Genomic DNA, 22,604 nt, shown 5'->3' with positions numbered 1-22,604 from the left:
AGAGCGAGAGCGAGAGCGAGAGAGCGAGCGATGAGAGAGAGACTGAGAGAGTAAATGATAAAGCAAATGGGGTAAAATGTTAACCATAAGTGAACCAGATTAAGGCGCATACAGTGTTTATTGTGTGATTTTTTTTTTTTTTTTTTTTTTTTTTTTTTGCTTTTTAGTGACAAAGTCTTGCTCTGTTGCCCAGGATGGAGTACCATGATACAATCATAGCTCACTGTAATCTCAAATGCCTGGACTCAAGTAATCCTCTTGTCTCAGCCTCTGGCAGCTAGGACTACAGGCATGCGCCACCATGCACAAGTACTTTAAACCAATTTTAAATTGTCTTTGTAGAGACGAGGGTAGGGGTGGGGATGTCCTTTTGCTGCTCAGGCTGGTCTCAAACTCCTGGCCTCAAATGATCTTCCTGCCTTGGCCTCCCAAAGTGCTGGTATGACAGGTGTGAGCCACTGCATCTGGCCTCTTGTGATACTTTTAACTTTTGTCACTTTTTATTAGTTTGAAATTATTTCCAAATAAAAAGTTTGTCTAAAAAATCCCTTATTTAAACAAAAATCTTTGTTGAAAGAAAAGAGTTTACTTCCAGCTCTGGAAGTAGGAAGTAACTCCCATAATTCTAAAAAATCTGCTTTCATGTTATGCGATTTAGAGATAGGAGGTCTCAGTGCCATCTTACATGATCTACCGTCTGGAGGAGCAGCTCCTCTGAGAACTTCCCGGGTGGGTGGTTAGTTTACCTCTTCTTGGGCATGTTCAGGGATTCACAGTCTTAAAATAATGCCATTCCAGTGTCGAATGGTGAGACGGCTGTCTTACAAATGCTTCTATACTCCCTACTTACACAACTAATGCCATGTTGTAGTTAGACAACTACATAGGTCATAGTGGGTTTGGGAGATGAAAGGCTAAAGAAATGTACCCGATTTAGGTGCTACTTATGTGCCACTCAGAACCCTCCTACTAAGCCTCTGTTGGAATGTTTCTGGGTGGTCCAGCCCCTCCCAGGAGCTATGCCATACTTCTTCCTTCCTGCGGGTGCATAACGGATGCCCTAGCATGGGTCACCTTGGGAACTGCTCTGCGTGCATATCCATGCATCCTATATTTGTTGAAGAGTTAATGCCCATAGGGCCATCCTTGATCAATGGAATGTGGGTGTGATGGTTCAATGTTTCTCTCGGCCAGTTTGCAGATGCTTCTCACAGGGCTCCTGGGAAGGACGGGCGGGTGGAGCCCCAGCTGCCTTTCACAGTGGCTCACTCTTGTGCCGGCTTTCTCTGCCTCCCTGTTTCCCCTCTGCACATCACTCCTCTCCCTGAGATCACTGCCTGAATAGCCCAAGCACAGACTTTTGTCTCAGGTTCTGCATCCAGGGGGAATCAGGCTAAGATGGCATCATTAGAAAAAAAAGCTGAAACTCCTATGGGAGGGATGCTGATGGCTAATTTACCCAAATCCCACAGCTCAGCTGAATGGCCAAAGCAAGGGTAGTTTATCTTAAATAAATATCATTTTGGGACTCATTGACTTCTCTGCCTCTGCAACATATTCTCTTCCTTCAACTGTTTCTCCTTCTTCTGGTTCTCCCCATTTCTTTTTTTTTTTTTAAGAGATGGGGTCTCACTATGTTGGCCAGACTGGTCTTGACCTCCTGGCTTCAAATGACCCGTTACATCCCCAAACTGTTGGGATTATAGGCATGAGCCACTGTGCCTGGCCTCTCCCAATCTTGTGATTCCTGTGTATCTCCATCCCATTGAACATTCGTCTCCCTTCCCTGTTTGTTTTGTTTAATCTCTGGTCCTTCATCTCTTTCCACCTCATCCTCTTTCTGTCTCCTTTATGCCTTTGCTTTTTGCTTTTCTGTGGTTCCTCTTATCTTCTTCCCTTTCTGATTGTTGGTAAACACAGCTGAGAGTCAACCTGGCTTATAAGACAATTGACTCCTGTGGCCTCCCTCTCCTTGCATTGTCTCACAAACAGGAGAGCGAAAGGTGGGATTAGATTGTGTGCTCCCCCAAACCAAGAATTCCGAAGGCTTTGCTGGGTAATGATGGGATTGGCCTTAATAGGCATCCCATGAGTGTGAAAGAATTGGTGAGTGAAAGGTATGTAGAAGGATGATGGGGCTTTGACATCCCGTGTAGCCACAAAAATCACAGAGTTGGCTGTGGGTACTGGTCCTGGGTGCAGGGACCCCTCAGCCCAACCTTCTCTCCCCAGTTTCTGTTCTTCAGCTGGATTGTGGAAGTTTATGCATTCCTAGGAGTGGAACATTAGAACCTGGAGAGGAGCTGAGAGACCCATGGAGAAATCTGAGTCCTCATTGCTTCCCGCCAGGATAATGCAAAGCAAGGCCAGGTCTCCGTGGAGGTGACTTGTTTTGCTTTTCTATAAAACCACCCAAACGTGCATTCGTTCACATTTCAAATCCACTTTATTACCAAAACGAACAAAAGGAGAATGAGGCTTAAATTAAATAAATTATGCAAATATCTCAAGAGATAAGGTTCCCAGTCCTCCCTGGGAATCATATCATCACAGGTCAGTATCACTAAGAACATTAAAAAGTATTGAAATTCCAGATTATTTCACTACTTTGCCTCCATCCTTCCTGCTCCAACCATGTCCAGAAGAGTGTTCTTTTCCAAATATTCAAGCAGAGATGTTTTCTTCAATGTCTTCCCTCTGCCCCACGTGTTTCAATCTCACCTCCACGGCGGGCCCTGCAACCCTCAGACGTGTTGCAGATTTCTCTCTGAGCCCCAACTCCAGGCCACTGGGCCAACAATCCCCCTCAGTTCCGGGGCTGGTCTGGGGGTTAAGGATAACTTCATCAAGTCCTCAGGGGATCTCGATACTTGGTTCAAAGGAGGCTCTGACTTGGGATGTCCTGAGGCTCCGTGACCTTCTCCCACCTCCTGGGCCTGAGCTAGACTTGGAAGGAGGTGGAGTAGGGGAGAGTGAGTTGTCATTGGCTAAGGCTCTTGTCCTCCTGGAATTTGGCACTGCGGGTGCTGGGCACGGTGAATCCCAGATAACATTGTCTTTCGCCTTCCAAGTTTTGAGTTCCATTGGCAGCCAGATGGCATAATGAATTCACAGAAAAGCAATGCTCGTGGGCCAAGAATGCGTTGGCTCTTGGCCAGCACCCCCTCCTTTAACTCTAAGAAGACTAGTTAGCTGACCAGCTCACTCAACACACAGACACACAATGCAGATCTGGCTGAAGTTAGAAATTGGGATGTTTTCCTAGGCTGGGCCAGCCCAACCTGTTAGAGAAGGGGTCATTAAGTTGAAGAAGCTTGAGAAGAGCAGTGGTGAGAGGCCAGAAGATTTTCTGTGCATTTCCATTGAAATTTTACAAGACACTTACACATGGAACCTATTTATTTTCAAGTCAACTGTGGGGTTCCACTCAATACCTCCTTGTTTATATGGAGAACTTAGCTCCTGTTTTCATTTTCATAGGAGAAGATGGCCTCGGGTCCTAAGGGTGTTAAGGAATCTTCCTGCGGAGGAGGACCCGATCTGGATCAGCCCCTTTCCACATCTGCATGCAGATAGGGGATGCAGCGGATCCTGGAGGACTTTCTCCCTTGCCTGCAGAAGAACCCCATCGTGGTTCCGGGCCACAAGCAGGTAAGGAAGAGTTAACATGATGGGCTCTTTGCCAGGTAAAGGACAAGGCAGATTTACCACGGGGAGGCATTTCCCTGTTGTCCCTGAGGTCAAGGGAGACTGTCAGGGCCCAGGTCCCCTGTTTTTCCTGTGTTGGTACCAGCACCCTCTTCCCCTCTGAGTCTCTGGGTACAAAGAGGGATTCCCAAAAGCTTTTGTGCAGAATTACTGATATCTATTACTAGGTTGCCAGAGGATTCTGCCAGCTACCGATCTCCCTCTTTGGGGTTTCTACCCAGCCTCCAGGGGAAGGGAGCAGCCTCTGAGGGTAGAGACAGCAATGTTTCAGGAGGCTGAGGCAGAACCTTAGGGGGATGCCCCTGGGGAGGTAGCTCTGGTGGTCTTGACGGTCCTGGCCACTGTCCAGGCTAGAGTCTGACGTGCTGACAGCAGAGGTGGCTTGGGCAGCCTCGGGATGATGCGGGGGCCGCATAGTTACCAAGGCCTTCCCTGGGTGCAGAGCTTCCAGAGACAGCGTTGAAGCAGCTGGGGAAGGCAAGCCAGAGTCCTACCCAAGTTTTTTCCTATGTCCCGTGACCGCCTGACACCATCTGACACCGAGCCATGCGGGCCCTGGGACACTTTCTGAAGCTTGCACAGGAGGCCAGCACAGTTGTACTTCTCCTTCTGTTTTTGGCTCACTTGTAAAAGCTGGAAGTCAAGGTGTCCTTCAGCTGCCAAGGACTGGGCCGAGGTGGGTGGGGTGGAGCGGTCAGGAGGCTTGCCCGCTGTGGCCAGGGCCTGACGGGTGAAGACTGGGCTCCCCAGACTCTCACTCCTGTAAGGGTAGCACCCCCTGCTGCTGAGAGGCTCCCTCTGGAGATGCAGGGAGGGAAGGAGGGGAGGAGAGAGGGGGAGAGGAGAGGGGAATGCAGGCCCTGGGGGTGCACTTTCCTCCTCCCCACACTCCCTGCGACCCCGGGTTCCTCCTCTGTGGAAGTGCCAAGTGCCAGGCACTCTGTAGGCAGCATGAGGACTGGCGGGGCGCTCACAGGGCGGTCAGGGTCTCTGTGTGAAACATACTCCCGAACATCTCCTGCAGGAGCCACAGGAAGGAAGTGGGAGGGGAAGAGAGAGGTTAGACCAGCTGGGGTCACAACCAAGTTGGCTGCAACCCAGAGGTGACCCTAGGAACCCCTGGCCAGAATGAGGCACCACGTGTGCACGTGTGTGTGCGAGAGTGTGTGTGAACAGGGGAGAGGCATGGTCAGGCCAGGAGGTGAACCAGTCTGGCGTGGCAGAAGCAGGTGCTGAAATCTACATGTGAATCGCCTCCCGTGTGCTGTGTGACCTTCCGTGTGTCCCTTGCCTGTTTTTAGCGTCGCTTCCTTCATTGGGTAAAATGAAGGTTGGCAGTAGAAAAGCTCTAAAGTCCTTTCTCGCTTTGATAAGCTATTTTGGTCTTATCCAGGCTTTTCGGAATATGCTGGAGATTCCAAGAGGGCCCAGAAATCAGTCTGCCAAATCTCTATGGCTCCAGCACTATTTTCTAATCTGTTCCACCTGCCATCAGCACTGTGAGAGATGGATTCAGAGGACCATGGAGCTCAATGTCAAAAAGAATGGGAAGAGGCACAAAGAGAGACATTATTTCTCATAGACCCAAAGCCAGATTTCTCTAAACCTAGTCATCTGGTTTCTTTTAATTCAGGGCATTGCTGGGGTGGTGTTAATTTCTATGGGCCCTATGTGGATGGGGATGGTTTTGTTTTGTTTTGTTTGTTTTTGAGACAGAGTCTCACTCTGTCGCCCAGGCTGGAATGCAGTGGTGTGATCTCTGCTCACTGCAACCTCCGCCTCCCAAGTTCAAGTGATTCTCATGCCTCAGACTCCCGAGTAGCTGGGACTACAGTTGTGTGCCACTATGCCTGGCTAATTTTCGTAGTTTTAGTAGAGTCGGGGTTTTGCCATGTTGGTCAGGCTAGTCTTGAACTCTTGACCTCAGGTGATCCGCCTGCCTCAGCCTCCCAAAGTGCTGGGATTACAGGTGTGAGCCATTGTGCCCGGCCACATGTCCTTTAGTTCTTAAGTCCTGTCCACATGCAATAATAATTCATTCGTAGCCCCAGAATTCGTCTGTTCTACCAGAACATCAGTTTCTGAGAGGCAGAGGCCTTTGTCTTGTTCACTGCTGTGTGCCCATCCTGAACTGTGTCAGGCAAACACTAGGTATGCCATAAATAGCTGCTGAATGCGCGAAAGAACAAATGACTCCCCTGCCAATCTTGTGTGGTGGATGGGACAGGTATTACTTATGTTTCCCTAATTTCACAGGTGATAAAAACTAGGACCCAGGGTGTATGTGGCTCACCCAAGGCCACGTGGGTGACGTGCTGGAGAGTAAGAATAGATACTAGTTCTCTAGGACTTGGTCCAGTGGCTCATCCTCTCCCCAGGATGCCTTTCAGGGAATGAGAAGAATGAAAACAAAGGCCGGGCATGGTGGCTTATGCCTGTAACCCCAGCACTTAGGGAGACTGAGGCAGGCAGATTGCTTGAGATCAGAAGTTTGAGACCAGCCTGGCCAACACAGTGAAACCCCTGTCTCCATAAAAAATACAATAATTAGCCTGGCGCAGGCCTGTGGTCCCAGCTACTAAGGAGGCTGAGGCAGGGGAACCGCTGGAACCCGGGAGGCAGAGGTTCGAGTTAGCCGAGATCATGCTACTCCAGTCTGGGCGATAGAGTGAGACTTTGTCTCAAAAAAAAAAAAAAAAGAAAAGAAAAGAAAAGAAAAGAAAACAATGAACACAAGCCTTTGTGGCCTTGAATGTGACTGCTGTGGGCTGGAGGTGAGACAGCCAAGTGAACACCTTGTATTTGAGAGCAACCCCATCCTTCCCCTCCTCACCCTGCTCCCACCCTCACAGCCCTGTCCCTCAGCTCACCTGCTCTAAGTCCCAGTAGCCGGGGATGTCCTCCTCTGAGTCATACAAGGAGAGCTCAGGGTCCCCTGGAGCCTGGAAGGGAGGAAGCCGTGGCAGAATGAGCTTCAGTGACTGAACAGCAAAGTTGGTGGACGGTGGCAGGAAGACAGACACGTGGCCAGCTTTGAGTGGACACTGCTTCCTGACACATGATTCATCCGCTTGCTCTTTCCCTCACCTGCCTAAAAACAGCACAGCTGTGGTCTTCTCCCTTATACCAGACAGGTGCGTGTCAGGTTCTTCCCTCCTTTGGGCTATTAGAGGCAGGGAAGGTTTTACCCAGCTTAGAAACACTACTGGCTAGCTGCCTGATATTGGGGAATTCCTATCCTCCTGGAAATCTGTTTTCTAATCTGTAAGAGTCTGATAACCAGCCTCACTTTGCCTGCTTTTCCCCTCACCATGCTGCTGAAAAGGTGTATGTATATGTGTGTGACTTATATGTATGAATATAGTCTGTAATATGTAACTATATTATATAAAATATAAATTACTTATAAGTCTGTAACTAATAAAGTATACATATCATGTTCAGAGTAGCTGAACGTGATTAGGGCACCAACAAATAATGCGGATTCCTCCAGAATCTCCCTCTTTGCTCTGCGGACAAGTTCACGAAGTGGGAAAGCCCTCTGTTTCCCCAGAGTTTCCTTCTAGGCATGGAGGGCAGGAGCCAGTGCCCTGTGTGTTCCTGGGCAGTCTTTCAGCACTTAGAGCAGATGGCTTCACCTTTATCAGTCTCTTAAGGCAAAGAGCAAATCGTTGCTCCAGAGCCAGAAAAGCCTTTCGTATGCCCCACAGAGGGAAGGGGAGGTTTTTACCCAGGGCTGGGGCACAAACAAAGTCTTGGGAGGCCAAGGGCAGGAGTTGAGCTGGGAGAGGTCCCTGAGGGCTGAGAGATGGTTGGGGATACCTGGGCAGGGAACTCAAGGGGGTGGGCTTTTTCTGACTCCTCAGCCTTCTGGAGTTTTAGATGGTGTTATTTGTATCCCGTTTGTATGTCACTTACTGAGCTAGTAAATGAAATGTCGAAAAGTGGAGACAAAACTCAGACCCAACCTCTTCCTCCATCACCAGCCTGAAATCTCTAAGCTCTGCTAAGTTAAAATGGGCAGGCTTACTTCCCTCCCTCCCTTCCCCAAAGCCCCCTTTAGAAGCAGATAAGGAGGAGGCAGGGAACAGTGCCAGAAGAGTGGGCATGCTAGACTGTGCTTTGGGGGTTTGTGCAACCAGGAAATTTATATCGATAAAGAATTTTTACAAGACACAAAGTGCTTTCAAGTGACACAAAAGATGTAATTATCATTTTGCCCTAAAACAAAAACAAAAGAAAAATGCTGGGAGATAGGTAATGTTAGTTGATGGGACTCATTCTATCAGAAAACATAAATGGCAGAGTTAGTGTTGGAACTTAAAGCTTCTCCTGTGTTCTCTCTAGTGCCTCTTAGTCCCGCTATTTCAGTGCCTTGGAGCCTAGGATTCTCCAGGTGCAGGGACCTTACCCCTTGGAAGTTTCGTCTTGGGGTCACGTCTCTGGCATTTGCCTGGGCGAAGAGGACGGCATCATGTATGCTGGGAAAGACGTGATTGCATTCTAGACTCCCATCCTCAAAGACGCCTCCATGGCTAATGTCATTGTACACCTGGGCTAGAAGGAGAAAAGATCACCTTCAGAAAGATAACAGCCATTGTGGGTTGGAGCTGGGGTGGGGAAGGTGGTGAGACCCGACTCGGGACGGAAGGGTCTGAGGTCAGAGCTCTGGCTGCATCTGAGGGCCATGGCATTGGCATTGCAATATCAGTTCTGGACGGCAGAGGGCAACGTGAACTTGAGGATGCTGAACTTTCAACCCAGGGCAGAAGGAAGCAGTTTGATTTAGGGAGTTGGTACTTTGTGGTGATTTGGGTGGTGAAGCCTAAGCCGTCCTTGTGGAGGTTGCTGCCAGTTCTGTCCCCCAAGCATCCATCCTTCCTCTTGTTTTCCTGGACCTTTTCAGCAACTTTCATTGTGTGGCAGAACCATTACTCTTCATCCTAGAGATGGTTTCCTGAGGAGGTGTCCAGAGAGGCCGGGTAGAATCCACGACTTCTAGCTCTGGAGCCTATGACAGGAGGCCATGGCCACTGCAGATCTTCTCCCTGAGCGTGGCCATGCGGAGCCTGGGACCTGTGGCCCTGCTGGAGCGGGTGTGAGGGGGCTAGGTGTGTGTACGCGTCCCTTCACATGCTTCTGTGTGTCTGTGTGCACTTCCACATCTCTGCTCTTTGCATATATGCTAATGATGTAAATGTCTGCTGCTCTGTGGCCACGCCCTTGAGGCTGTGTGTACGCACCTTTGGAGACTGTGTGCCTGTGTAACTGCATATTTATATGGTCCCTGGAGAATCAGGGTGCTGTGTGCTTTATGTCTACATAGATTCATGGAGACTCTGGTTTGGAGAGGATCCCCAAACCCATCTAGTCACTCCCCTCAGTTTACATAGGTAGAAATAGATCCCTTGATAGATAAAGTGACTCCGCCAAGAATACATGGCAAATTAGTTATGGGTAGATTAGAATCCTAGCTGTTCTTTTGTAACTCCATGACCTGTCACCCCCACTCTGTCACTAGGACCCCTAGGATGTTTATGCAATCTGACGGTCTCTTTGGACTCGTACCTGAAGCTTTTATGAGCAGGCAGCCGCTTAGGGGGTTATCCGAGTGCTCTGATTTCCAACCTACTCACTATTCAGACCCCACCAACCTGTTCCTACCCCACCCTCCTTGCCAGCCTTTCAGCCACCTAGACGTCCTCTTTCTCTTACCATGGATGTTCACCAAGAAGACCTTCACACCGATCTTCCCATAGGTGGAGCTCAGCTGGAAGTGTTGGGGTAGGGAGGCAAAAGGAAAGGAATGTTCTGAGTGGGTCTCAAAAGTGATTCACAAAACGTACTTCAGAGGGGAAGTCAAACAAATAAGCAACCCTGAGAGCCCAGCAGCCAAAGATAAAAATAGCAGCAAAGCACACCACTTTTCCCTGGAGTGTTGGCTGACGGCTTCTTGGGACAGGGGGCGGAAATGGGGTTTTGCCAACGCGGCGGGCACTTAAAGTCACCATGACCCCTTCTTGTGGGACTAGATCTTTTCTTTCAGTAGCTTAGATTTTCCCAGACTCCTCTGTGGCCTCAGGCAGAAGCTGCAGGGGAGGACAGAGGCTCAGGGAGTCTAGAGCTTCAGCCAAGGCTGGCCTGGACTCCAGATCCTGGCTAAGGAAGCTGGCGGAGGCCCAAGGCTGGAGATGGGGACTTCCCCACACCTGGTTGACGGTGATGTCAGTCCGAACACTCTCTGTGCCTTCCCCTAGCTTGCCTCTATCTGAACCAGCTCTGAGGTTTGCTGACTCCCCGCCACTGGCGGTGGCTGCTGGAAAGTTATCAGATAGATACATTCATTCAGGGTGTCCCGTGGGCTGGCTGTCTGGCTTGATGGTGTGGGGCCCTGCTGTTATTTCTTCTCCTCTCCTAGGCTGGCTAGTCAATGAGGGACAAGGGCAGCAGATCATGAACCAGGAGCCAAACTGGACTCTCCTCGGAGCCCCTGGGTGGGTTCCTCAGAGGGACTTGGGATGCCCTCTGCTGCGGGTGTTGGGAGCACGGGCGCCTGAAGCTCTGATAGACCTCTCCAGCCATGTGTTGTCACCAGCTGTCTGGGACTGCGCTGCCGAGAACATCCTATCCTGGTAGTGTCTGGGGAAAGGAGGGGTTCCTAGGAGCCTTTAGCCTCCGCGGTGCGTTTCATCCCTCAGCTCCCTGAAATGAGGGCTCCAAGGAAACGGGGTAAGGGAGAGCAGGGTGGAGGGGGCGGGGCCTGCTGGCCCTCAGGGCCTCACCTTAGCCAGGGCCTTGATGCCCATCAGGTCCACAAAGCTGACTCCACTCATGTCAAGGATGAGGGTGTGGAAGGTGACGAAGGGCGGGACGCTAGCCAGCGTGTCACTGGGCTCGTCGGGGGCCTCAGCAGAGGCCGGTGGCTCACTTTGGGCAGCCGAGGAGCTGTCGGGGCTGAAGGTGATGTAGGACACACTGGCGCCATTAGCCGGCGTCTGGTTGTTGTTGGGGTCAGTGGGGGGGCCGTTCTCAAAGTCCTGCTGCAGCTCCTGCAGGGAGACGGTCTGGAGGGGTGGGGGCAGGGGACACAGTCAGGGACCACCAGGCCGAGCCAGACTTTGCTGTGGCTGAAGCGGGGGCATGATGGGTGTAGGTGGAGGGGATAACTCCACGTGGTGATGGTGAACACAGACCCTGAAAACCCCACCTAAGAGGCCTCTCTCAAAGCCCTTTCTTAGGCAGGGCCTGCAAGCTTGGTCTTCTACAACCCAGACAAAGTCAGAGGACCCTCTCAAGAGAGGCACTGAAGCCTCCACCCACTCTCTCTGGGAGGAAGCCCCTCTGGGGACACTGAGCTCCTTTATTTCTTGAGGCAGAGTCTCCCTCTGTCGCCTAGGCTGGAGTGCAGTTGCACTATCTTGGCTCACTGCAACCTCTGCTGCCTGGGTTGAAGTGATTCTCGTGCCTCGGCCTCCCGAGTAGCTGGCATTACAGGTGCCCACCACCACACCCTGCTATTTTTTGTGTATTTTTAGTAGAGACAGGGTTTTGCCATGTTGAGTAGGCTGGTCTCCAACTCCTGACTTTAAGTGATTCTCCCACCTCAGCCTCCCAAAATCCTGCTGGGATTACAGAAATTACTCCCATGCCCACCCCAGCCCTGCTAGTGTGGGCTGCCTGGGTTCCCTAGGAAAATTCACTGCTGCTCCTCCTCTGGTTTGTTCAAAAGTCCACGGGCTATGTCCTATCTTAGCCAGAAAATGAAGAAGGGTTGTGGGAGTTCACTGGCTACCCTGGGAACTTGTAGCACCTCATCCAAGAACAAAAATGCCTAGGCTGGGTGCGGTGGCTCATGCCTGTAATCTCAGCACTTTAGGAGGCTGAGGTAGGTGGATCACCTCAGGTCAGGGTTTCGAGACCAGCCTGGCCAACATGGTGAAACCCTGTCTCTACTAAAAATGCAAATATCAGCCAGGCATGGTGGCAGGCACCTGTAATACCAGCTACTCAGGAGGCTGAGGTAGGAGAATCGCTTGAGCCTTGGAGGCAGAGGTTGCAGTGAGCTGAGATCACGCCATTGCACTCCAGCCTGGTTGACAAGAGCAAAACTCCATCTCTAAAAAAAGAAGAAAAGAAAAAAAAAGAAGAAGAAAAATGCCTAGTGGCCACCAGGCAGTGTTCGCAGAGCCTTCCTGTCTTTGCCTTTCAGGGTGGGAAGAGGGGCCCCGGAGTACCACGAGTAACAGGGGCAATATCAGAACGGGCAGGAAAGCAGGGCAGGGGGCCTTCTCCTGGCCTCCATTTACCTTGGTTTTCATGAATAGAGACTTCCTCTGTTGTGTGGGCCTCATTCTCCGCTTCTTCTGCTTCTTGAGGTATTTTTGCTTGGCTAGTAATACTTTCTGGGGGTCCATACCTGTCTATAGGGAGAGAGGCGACAGCAATTCGACCTCCACCCTCTACAGGAGTGGCCTGTTCTCGGCCCCCACTGCCCTCCTGCTTCCATCTTCTGGACACTCTCCGTCCAGAGCCGCTGGTCACCAGGAACTGAGCCTTACCTTGGCAATGACCTTTCGCCTGAAGATCTCTGAGTTGGCAAAGTAGAGAGGGGAGCAGTAAGTGACGATTTTAATCCCCTGGATATCCTGGGCCTGTGACAGGGAGACTGAGCTCAATTTGTAGAAATGTCTTTATTGGCTTTAAAAAACAATCTCTCCTTGGGGTGGCACAGAGCAAAAGAAGGTGGTCATAAGCTTTAATTACCTACCTTACTATAGGTCTTGGGATTCACATAAATGTCAGTGTCTGTGACCTGGGCCAGTGCATAGCCGTTTCGACTGGATGGAGAAGGAAGAGAAAAACATAAGAGAACGCTAATGATACATGGGTCTGGAAGGGTGCCCGTGCTGGGGCAGGGCAGGGGCAGAGCCAAGGTAGGATGGGGTCCTGTCCTCACCCCCAGACTTGCTGTGCCTTTTTGCACTAGGGACACATGTCTGGTGGCCTGCAGCCTCCTATAACTAGGAGGATGACAGGCAGGCCTTTGACATAGCTCCGAGACCAGGTGGCAGAGGAGAGAAGTGGGGTCAGTACACAAGGTGACAAGCTTCAGTGACCCTGAAGTCATCGCTTCCTTGTTTTGAGTTCTTAAGAAGAGAGGACAGCATTCCCCAACACTCAGCACCCTCCCTGCCTTGACCAGGGCCCCTTCTCTCTGATACTCCCAGTGTGCAGAACACAGCATCCGTTTCTACCTGGCGTTTTCCTGGGGTGGGGTCCCATTTGGTTTGGGATGCTGGCAGTGTCTTTGGAAGGATGTTGACTCTCACCATCTGCTGTTGCCCTCCTGCCTCTGCCACTGTCCTCTCTCCAGCCATCCCTAGCGAGACTATGCTGGCTTCCCCTGGGGTTCTCAGGATATGAGAAATCAAATAGCCCAGACTGTGCCCACAGTCCTGGCTGGGTCAGGCTCTCCTCAGGCCTGGAAGCGCCTCCAGTGCCAGGCCCAGAGGTGGAAGTGGGCTAAGCAGGGCTGTGGCATGGGAGCTCCCCACAGGCTGGCCCAGGGACCCGACGGTGGGCCTGGGAGGGCAAAAGCTGTTACTTACAACTGAGTCTGGAAGATGACGACCAGGACGGAGAAGGCGACACCCACTGCCACACCATAGGGCAGGCTGAGGAAGAAGGAGGAGAGGAAGCTCACTACCCAGATGCACTGTAAAAAGAGAGATGTCAAAAGCAGACCTGGGGAAAAAACCGCCTCTTTCAGGAAGTCTTCCTGAATTAGCCAAGGCCATTCTCTGCTAGCACAACCTAAGACCTGCTCTTCTTCTTCTTCTTTTTTTTAATCATGTTTTTGCAGTATTTTATGTATTGGCGCTTTAGTTTCACTTGTCTATTTCCCTTAGACTGACTGTGGTTGTCTGTGTTTTCAGAAGAAGCCCCAGCACACAGGGACGCGGCATCCATAAGAGCATGCGTCTTGGGTCAGATATGCTTGGGTTTGTTTATTTGGTTGGTTGGTTTTGGAGTCCCAGGGTCTTGCTCTCTTGCTCAGGCTTAGAGTGCAGTGGCAAGATCAGCTCACTGCAGCCTCAAACTCGTGAACCCAAGCCATGCTCCCACCTTACCTTCCTGAGTAGCTAGGACTATAGGCACGTGCCATTACACCCAGCTAACTTTTAATTTTTGTAGAGATGGGCTCTTGCTATGCTGCCCAGGCTGATGTTGAACTCCTGATGTCAAGCGGTCCTGCTGCCTCAGCCTCCTGAGGTGCTAGATCACAGACAGGTGTGAGTCACCACACGCAGCTCAAAGTTTTGTTCCTTAATGACCATGTGAACCCTGGTTCCTAGCCCACAAAAGGAGAATAACAATGCCTACCTTATGAAAGGATTCAAAAGTTAAGGAGCCTGACGGTCCTAACCTAACGGGTGCTCAGCAAGGGATCAATAAATGTGGGTTCCCTCTCTCTGTCTAGCAGCGTGTTTTCTGACTGGCTGGGGGCCTGGTTTTGTGTGTGGGGGGCAACACTGAATGACGTTTTGATAGTTGCTCCCTCTAGATTTTAAGACCCACACATTCCTCTAAAAGAAAGACATACGCCCAGGTTCCTGTAGTGAACTGCTGTGAAGATCAGATGGAAGCAGCAGTCGCCATATGAACAGAAGGAAACACTGCCATAGCGGGGACTTGCTGGACTACGCTAAAAGCAGATCCTTGGGCTGGGAACTGAGGCATAATTTTTCTCCCTATTCTCATCGCTCTCCCCCTGGGTGACCACAGATGAGCCACTTTTCTTCCCTGCCCTAGGTGGGTGAGCCTCCCTTCCCTATGAGACAGTCCAGCCCAGAGTTCTGGAGTTTTAATCCAGACTCTACCACTTCCTACGTCTGTGGCCTTTGATGATTTACTTAACTGTTTTGAGCTTTGGTTTCATCATCGTTAAGAAAGGTTAGTAAATCCTCTCCCATAGGTGACGGCAGGGCTTGCCTGGAGAGAATGCAGTGACAGGACACACTGGCCTTCATTACTATGCCCAGCGGAAGACGTGGTGGGGTGTGCAACTAGTCATAACAGTAAGTCATGTTTGCAGAATGTTTATGCTCCTGTGGTGTTTTCCCACTGTGATCTCATTTAATCCTCGGAACCAGGGCTTGACGCAACCGTGACTGCATGACTCTCACCCCTATTTACAGATGAGGAAATAGAACTCCAGAGAAGTCTAGTCACTTGCTCAAGATTTAGGTCTTCTGGCTTTATGTTCTAGGTTTTTTTTTTGTTTTTTTTTTTAAAGATTTCCTTTTGCTTTTTTGGAGCTATATGTCATAAAAATAGTAATAGCTAAGTTTTATTGGGTATCAAATACGATGTAGACAACATGCTTACTTATATTACCCTGCTTCTTCTTCATAGAAAACCCTGGGAGACAGAGAGTGTGAAGTACCCATCTCCCAGGTGAAGACTCCAAGACTCGGAAAGGTTAAGGGGCTTGTGCTGGCCACGCAGCCAGCAGATGGCTGCGTTAGGGTTTGGACGTACGATGTGTCACATCGAAACCTGGGTTTTTAACCACTCAGCTATGCTAATTAGGAAGCAGCCGACTAGAGGGTTCATTGTTAGCACAGGGCTAACTGACAGGGCTGCGGGGTTGGAGGAGAGGGCAGGGGCATGGCCGGTACCTGGAGGCTGCCCGATACTTACGCAGTCCAGCTTGCTCTTCCTCCACAGGTAGTAGGGATCGGTGAGTTGCTTGAGGGAGTTCTTGAGATTGACAGCAATCAGGGCTCCTAGCACAGACTAGAGAAGCAGAACATTGTTCTAGGCCCCCGGGGGTTCCCTTCTTTTTGCCCTCCTACACATACCTGACCCCAAAGCCTGGCAGGACAGAGATGGGGAACACCTCCCCTGGCCAATACCCCACATCTCTGCATTCAATCTTAGGTTTGGAAAGTGCTGGTGTTAGAGCCATGGGGTTCTTCCTGGCCCCACCCTTGCCTGACCTCTCTTCCCTCATCCCTAAATGACACATGCCTAGAGCCCTTCCAGCCCGGCTGCGTGAGAGCCTGGTGCCCATGGGTAGGTGTAACCACTGCCTAGGGATTCGACTCTGAGGACAGAAGGCTGGAGTTTGGGACCAGCCCTGTGCTGTGAACTGCCTCACTGTGGACAAGGTTACTTAGACTCTCAGACTCAGTTTCCTTCACCTGTAAAATGGGGAGGATAAAACCTGCATTGTCTACCTCCCGGGTTGTGGTTGAGACTAAGTATGACCATGGTGGCACTTTGTAGTCTGGAAAGTGCCACACAACTCTCAGGGATCGATTTTCCTGGAGTCACACTGTCCTCTGCTTGATGGCTGGGATCTTACCTTGGGGAGAGGATACAGATAGGTTCCCAGGACCAGCATGGTGATCATCACCACCAGAGACACACACAGGCTTGCCACCTATTCCGAGAAAGAGTTGGGGAGAGACAGCAGGTGTGAAATTTTTGCTCTTGGTTGATTTCCAATACATGGCTTTGGTGGAGTGGAGACTAAAGAGGGAGATGAGGGTTGGAGAAGAGCTGGCTTGGCTTGCAGTGCCCAGGCTTCCCTGGGGCAGCCGTTGTGTTACCACCTCCACCCCATGCCCCTAGTACAAGGCTCACCTGGGACTTTCCTCCAGCTCCATCCACAGCCAGAGTGACGGAAAGCGCACAGCAAATGACATGAATTTTAAAGAAGGAGCCAAAGAAGTTGCTGCAGCCCAGGGCGATCATCTCCTGTGGGAGGGGCAGGATTAGAAGCCAGTGTGGGGTGGAGGGGCACTGGGACCAAGTGCAGTCAGGCATGCAAGCCAGACCGCAGGCCTAGGACCTGAGAGTGACCCAGTGGCTATAAAGTCACACACTCCCAGTCAAGAGGAGGTCAGCCCCTTGGGACCAGAGGCCTCCCTGCCTCACCTCAGCCCATGAGCCCCCCTAGCCAAGATGTCTCATACCAGGCCTGAGTTGACCTGTCCCGCCCAGCCCTGCCGGAGGTGGCCAGAGCTACCTGGTTCGAATCCACATTGTAGCCATGCTTGTTGGCCAGGGTCCGGCCCATAGCCAGGTTGATGACGTAGCCCACAATGGCTAGGGAGAAGGCTGTGCCTATCATGTCCTTCCACTGCGAGACCACAGGTGACACCGGGGTGGGGAACCTGCCGAGGAGCCAGGAAGGAGGCAGAGCCCAAGAACGTGAGCAGGGAGGGCAGCCAAGTCCTTCACCAGCCCGTGGAAGGCCCCCAAGGTGTGCCGGGATCTTTACCTAAGTTATCCCATTCAGTCTGAATCCTCAGCACCACCCCGTAGGGTAGGCACCACCACTCCTGTTTTACAAAGGTGGAAACCGAGGCTTAGAGAATCTAACTTGCCCAAGGTCACTAGGCCAGGATGTGGCAGGGCCTCATTTGTTTACTCCCAGATTCTGAACTCTATACGCTTGTGAGTTCACAGACCCCCGAGACCTCTCGTGCTGCATGGCCTTCCCTCCCGTGCCCGCTCCAGCCCTGCAGGGCGAGCGTCGCCCCCCTCCTCTTAGGACCCAGCATGGTGCCTGGCACAGAGTGGATGCTCCATGAATCTGGTTGAACCTAATAGCTCTCTTTCTGCATGGACAAAGAACCAATGCATTAGAGCAAGGCAAAGAGCCAGCAAGGGGCTGATCAGAGAGGCTTTTGTTTAACAGCATCAGTTGCATGAGATTTAAAAGGGGAGCGTGGCCGTTAAGACTCATTTTTCATAAAATAGCCAACATCGGCTGGTTGTGTGGCCCTTCTCAGGAAACAGTAATAATTCATACGTGGTCAGCGTCATACAGTTTCTATGGCATTTTCGTGGAGGTCATCTTGTTTCCCTCTCCGAGTTCAGGCCTTAGCGGGGCATGTGGTGCAGGTGGGTCAGGCTTCTGGGCCACTAGACTCACCCGCGTTGGATTTCTCCCACGATTTGCATGTGATACTTTTTGGGCATCTTACAGCCCCCGGAGACAGCTGTTGCCACCACCACCTGCAAACCCCAAAGCAGAGAATGGGGATTGGCCCTAAGCTGGGGCCAGGGCAGGGGTCTCGCTCAAGTCTTTCTTTTCTCTGGGGACCATGAATCCCACTCCCTTGCCTCCTTAGGGGAAATTATCAAAGCAGTAGAAAGAGAGGAAGCACCACGTGTGGGGGATGGGATGGATTCACATCTCACTTCCTGTCCAGTGCAGGGGATGGGGTGAGGAGAGGTAGGGACTCCCCTGGCCCTGACTGAGCTGGTTTCCTCTTCTCACAGTCTGACCCCCCAGCACCCCAGCTCTGGACAAGGTCTTACCACAATCATCTCTGCAGGGATGGGGAAGCGGATCTTGTGCATGTGGCGAGCATTGAGCTCCTTCACCAGCACCAGGAAGGCACCGCTGATGAGGGCGAAGATGAGTGAGGCGATGTTGGTGTGGGGGAGGTTTTTGCAAATGTCAATGAAGGTCTGGGGGAAAGAGCATCATGCTCACAGGCTCCCACCCCTTCTTCCCATACTACCCCACCTTTGGGTGTCTGACCCAGTGAAGGGATGCCATCAAAGCTAACAGAGGCATGCCAAGACAGAGTTCAAACCCTGATCAGAAACACTGTCCCATCATCCACCGCCCTCTCCCAAAGGGTATGTGAGGAGCTCATGCTGGAAAGGGAATGCTTTCTTCTTCTTCGGAAGAGTTTGAGCTGAAGGAGGAGGGATGGAGACTAGACGCGAGGAAGGACTTTCTAAGCAGGGAGAGGTTGAGGTGCTAGAATGGGGAACTGGTGGAGAGTGTCCAGCTGTCTTCTGCAGGGATTAACTACCGAGAACCTCAGCGAGCCTCAAGGTCTTGCCTTTGAGCCTCCCAAGAAGGAAAGCCCCTCAGAATCCTCTCTGAACAACAGCTAAGCCAGCCCTTGCTTGAGAACGTCTTACAATGAGGAGCTCACAGCTTCTTAAAACAGTACAGCCTCCTCATGTGTCTGCTCGAGCCTTGCCCCATTTGCAGGGGTGCATCCCCAGACTCACAAAGACGATGGACCCCGGGCCTGTGTAGGAGGGGACGGTGAGTCCGAAGATGTACTTGAGCACCGAAATCAGGATCTGCAGGCCCGCGGCCGTCATGAAGCCCCGGATGAAGGACTCAGAGAGGTAGATGGCCACAAAGCCAAACTGCACAAAGCCCAGGCCCATCTGAGAGGAGGAAAAGGGCGGTTTGTGGGGGAAGAGCAGTGCGGCTCAGCAGTTTCAACAACCCGCCCCACTCACACCCAGGCCTGGAGCTCCGTGCAGCCCTGGGATAGCAGTAGCTTGAGCGAAACGGGCCGTCTGTGACCTTCACCTGCCCTTCATTGTGCTCTGCATGGTTGCCGTCAGACCTTCAGTTCCTTTAGAGCACGGGCCTTTTTGTCACATCACCTCTCTGGCTTTGGCTTCCTTATCTGTAAAATAAGCCCGGTCCTACCCCAGTGTTTTCTCTCTCAGTAAATGACACCATCATTAACCTGGTTGCCCAACCAAAAACTTGAGAGTGATTCTCCCTTAACCTCCCACATCCAATCTGTCACCAAGCTCTGTTATGGCTCCTGGTAAAATGTTCTTTTCAAGTCCAGCCCCATCTCTTTCTCTACCTGGTCTTGGCCTGCATGACTCCGGCCTGGGCCTCTGCAGAGTCTCCCCACAGGTCCCCTGCCTTGATTCTGATCCGCCTCCCACTCATCATTCTCTGGGCAGCCCAAATGATCCATATAAACTGCCAATCAGACCCAAAGTCGCTGTTTAGGGGACAGACCACAGATTTCATTGTCTGGCTTCTGCCTGCTTTTCTAGCCTCTTCTGGGCTCCTCTGCCCTCCAGTCACACCAGGCTCCCTGCTGTTTCCTGGGCAGATCACACTGCCTCAGACCTCAGTGTTTTTAGGCACTGTTCCTTCTGCCTGAACCATCCTCTGTATATCTTGTTCCTGGTTAACTTCTCATCCTTTAAGACAGGTGGAGTGTCACCTCCTCTTTGAGGTCCTCCGTGACTCTCTGCTCTGTTCCTATAGGTCTTTGTACATAGCTCTACTCTGCTGCTTATCTCACTGCATACAAATACATCTGTTGACATGGCTCCTTCCTCTGCTGGGCTGTGAGCAGCTTGTGAATTGGACCTTTTCTTACTTATCTTCGTATCCCAGGGTTTAGCCCAGTTCTTGGCATGAAACTGAATGAATGAGTGAATGAAAAGGTGTTCTCTGGGACTGCGTTTTGCTCTTTCATTCTGCCTTGATAAAACCTAGCAGAATCCTTTGCGACCCTTTGCAGGGATTGATGTCGTGCAACTGCTGCGGTGGCTTGGAGCAGAGGAGGCAGGAGAAGGGCGAGGGTTGTTAGAGAAACTTAGCAGTCGGCAAGACTGTGCTGGCAGAAAGTTGGGCTTCTCCAAGGGATCATGGAGAGAGGCTGTGAGTCTTTTAGACAGTTTTGAAGCTCAGGACAGTTTTACCGGCTGCAGCTGTTGTTCTTTTGTATGGTCCTGCTAGATACAGGTGAGGAGATACTGTTAATTTTCAAGGGTCTCTTTAGCCCTGGGATGGGGAGAAGGGAGGAAGTAGAGCCCTAAATTAGATTTTTTTCCCCTTTTTTCTTTGTTTCTTTCTTTTTTTCTTGAGACAGAGTCTCGCTCTGTTGCCAGGCTGGAGTGCAGTGGTGCGATCTTGGCTCACTGCAACCTCTGCATCGCGGGTTCAAGCGATTCTCCTGCCTCAACCTCTAGAGTGGCCAGGATTACAGGTGCATGCCACCATGGCTGGCTTATTTTGTAGTTTTCGTAGAGATGGGGTTTCGCCATGTGGGTCAGGCTGGTCTCCAACTCCTGACCTCAAGTGATCCGCCTGCTTTAGCCTCCCAGAGTTCTGGGATTACAGGCATGAGCCTCCACGCCCAGCCCCCTAAATCAGATTTAGCATTAAAGCTAAGGCTTTGAAGCAAGGGCAGGGTGGTCTGATGCCTTCCTAGCAGGGTTGGGGGCTGCCCCTCACCTGGATGACGGCAGTGAGGCAGGCTAGCGTAGCTGACACGTGCAGCCTCTCCGCCTCCATGGCTGCTGTGTCCACATAGCTCTCATTGGTGGCATTGTTGAAGACCTGGAATTTCGACTCTGGGGCCAGCTGCAGGCAGATGTTACCCACCAGGATGCTGATAACGGCAAAGGTACCTGTGGTGGCCCACCCAGCCAGCAAAAATCAGATGTTTGGACCACACCCATGGAAACCACAAAGGGGCCCGGGAACACTTCCCGACCCCCAAGGGGATGGATCCCTGTACCTCCAACACTATTCTCCATCATAATAATACCAACTCTCACTCCAACCACGATCTATGCTTTTCAAGGTACTTTCAGCTCAACGGTCAATATTGTCTCACTGGAAACATGAGGAAATGAACTCAGAAATGTAAGCACAGCCTGAACCAGAAACCAGCCCTTGTGACCAGGCTTTCCTCCATCTCACTTAGCACCAGAGAAGTCCAGATGTCCCTGTAGTGGCCAGCTGAGACCAGCCAGGGAGTTAGATGGTGATTTCTCACATCTGTTTAAGCGTGTTATAGTATGCAGTGTATCTTGTTCTGCCAAGTCTTCCTCTCATTCCAGGGAGGAAGATGGAACAGGTAATGCTAACTGAACTCAAGGAGGCTCAGTGGTTTCTCCAAGGTCACCGAGGACCCAGGACTGACGTTCACAGTGACCATTCCCCTAGGACTGACCAACAGGACTGACCCTAGGACTGACCAACTCTAGGAGAGTGCAAATGGAAAATCTCCCGATCCCCCTTCGCCACACCTCCCATCCTTGTGGTCTGGGTCATCCTGCCTGCCCAGAGGGGAGGGGCCTTACCTGGCACCATCTGGTGCACACCCCCCAGGAAGAAGTAGGTCAGGAGGGGGAAGAAGGAGGAGTAGAGGCCATTGACTGCAGGAAGATTGGCCAGCAGAGCAAATGCCATGCCTGCAGAGGACAATGAGATTGAAGCTCAGCAGCATGACTGTTTTATGGGGATCACAGAGGGATAGAGTGGGGATGAGGAGAGGAATGATGGGGGTATGGCAAGCCAGGCCTGGCTGAGGGGATCCCTTCACCTTGTGGGACCTGGATGGATCCCCCGCTGAGTCCACCAAGCAGGTCGGGGACGATGTAGTCTTTAATCTTGTACTTGGGGAGCCAGGAGAGCACAGGCAGCAGCCCAAACACCACGGCTTTGATCTTCGCTGAGGAACATCTGGAGGGGAAAGGGGCAGATTTCCAGTTGGCTCCGCATGGCTTGGACATTCCGAGTTGGAGAGGGATTATCATATCCTGTTCATTTCATTCATTGGTTCATTCTAAATTCACTGCACTGTGTGCCAGGTATACTGAGAAGAAGATGCAGGAACTTTTTTCTTCACCCTGGGCATTAGCTGGAGGTCTTCTGACTGCCAGCTGCTTACCTGGGGAGTTTACAAGACTTGGCTTAAAGGTATGAGTGTTATGGTGGCTTAGCCTTCAGAGGTATCAAATCCATCCCCTGGCTTAGATGGCCTTTCTCTGGGAAAGACTCCTCTGAGTCCTTCCGTCTGATCCCAGGCCTGGGTACCTGTGCCCGGGCTCCTGCCGCTGTGTGTGCATCCTGTGGGGCAATTCCTTGCTTTTTGTTTGTCTCTCCCACTAGACAGCAAACCTCACCATGCATGGCAAGAAGCCCAGCTCTCCTGTTCATCTTTGTACACCTTGAGCCTTGCACAGGGGCACTTAGTAAACATTTGTTGAATAAATGAATGAGTGAATGAATACATGAGTGGGACCTGCCTGCTGCCATTTTTCTTAGAACTTCCCTGAAAAGGAAGGCTCCATTGTTCCTG

General features: G+C 51.4%; 1 protein-coding gene and 1 long non-coding RNA gene across 2 annotated transcripts in view; one reads left to right on the top strand and one right to left on the bottom strand.

Moving 5' to 3' along the window:
* The first annotated feature begins 3,073 nt into the window (after window positions 1-3,073).
* The window catches only part of LOC141581057 (uncharacterized), a 71,026-nt gene continuing 51,495 nt past the window's right edge, over window positions 3,074-22,604 (top strand). Inside the window, exons 1-2 of the long non-coding RNA XR_012513504.1 lie at window positions 3,074-3,329; window positions 3,481-3,651. This is a non-coding gene — a long non-coding RNA (uncharacterized LOC141581057). The remainder of the gene's footprint in view (window positions 3,330-3,480; window positions 3,652-22,604) is intronic.
* The window catches only part of SLC26A9 (solute carrier family 26 member 9), a 29,118-nt gene continuing 9,659 nt past the window's right edge, over window positions 3,146-22,604 (bottom strand). Inside the window, exons 3-22 of the mRNA XM_010348990.3 lie at window positions 21,846-21,985; window positions 21,604-21,714; window positions 20,750-20,925; window positions 18,757-18,921; window positions 18,046-18,198; window positions 17,657-17,739; window positions 16,745-16,892; window positions 16,360-16,473; window positions 16,079-16,156; window positions 15,412-15,507; window positions 13,317-13,423; window positions 12,476-12,545; window positions 12,267-12,359; window positions 12,015-12,128; window positions 10,491-10,772; window positions 9,424-9,478; window positions 8,120-8,265; window positions 6,579-6,650; window positions 4,683-4,726; window positions 3,146-4,504 (exon numbers count right to left, since the gene is read on the bottom strand). Of these exons, the coding sequence (XP_010347292.1) occupies window positions 4,126-4,504; window positions 4,683-4,726; window positions 6,579-6,650; window positions 8,120-8,265; window positions 9,424-9,478; window positions 10,491-10,772; window positions 12,015-12,128; window positions 12,267-12,359; window positions 12,476-12,545; window positions 13,317-13,423; window positions 15,412-15,507; window positions 16,079-16,156; window positions 16,360-16,473; window positions 16,745-16,892; window positions 17,657-17,739; window positions 18,046-18,198; window positions 18,757-18,921; window positions 20,750-20,925; window positions 21,604-21,714; window positions 21,846-21,985 (2,626 nt within the window). The 3' untranslated portion in view covers window positions 3,146-4,125. The remainder of the gene's footprint in view (window positions 4,505-4,682; window positions 4,727-6,578; window positions 6,651-8,119; window positions 8,266-9,423; window positions 9,479-10,490; window positions 10,773-12,014; window positions 12,129-12,266; window positions 12,360-12,475; window positions 12,546-13,316; window positions 13,424-15,411; window positions 15,508-16,078; window positions 16,157-16,359; window positions 16,474-16,744; window positions 16,893-17,656; window positions 17,740-18,045; window positions 18,199-18,756; window positions 18,922-20,749; window positions 20,926-21,603; window positions 21,715-21,845; window positions 21,986-22,604) is intronic.

The sequence above is a fragment of the Saimiri boliviensis genome, chromosome 14, assembly GCF_048565385.1.
Source record: "Saimiri boliviensis isolate mSaiBol1 chromosome 14, mSaiBol1.pri, whole genome shotgun sequence".
NCBI classification, from domain to species: domain Eukaryota; kingdom Metazoa; phylum Chordata; class Mammalia; order Primates; family Cebidae; genus Saimiri; species Saimiri boliviensis.
The sequence above is the reverse complement of the archived record's forward strand: the minus strand, read 5'-3'. Positions and strand labels throughout refer to the sequence as shown.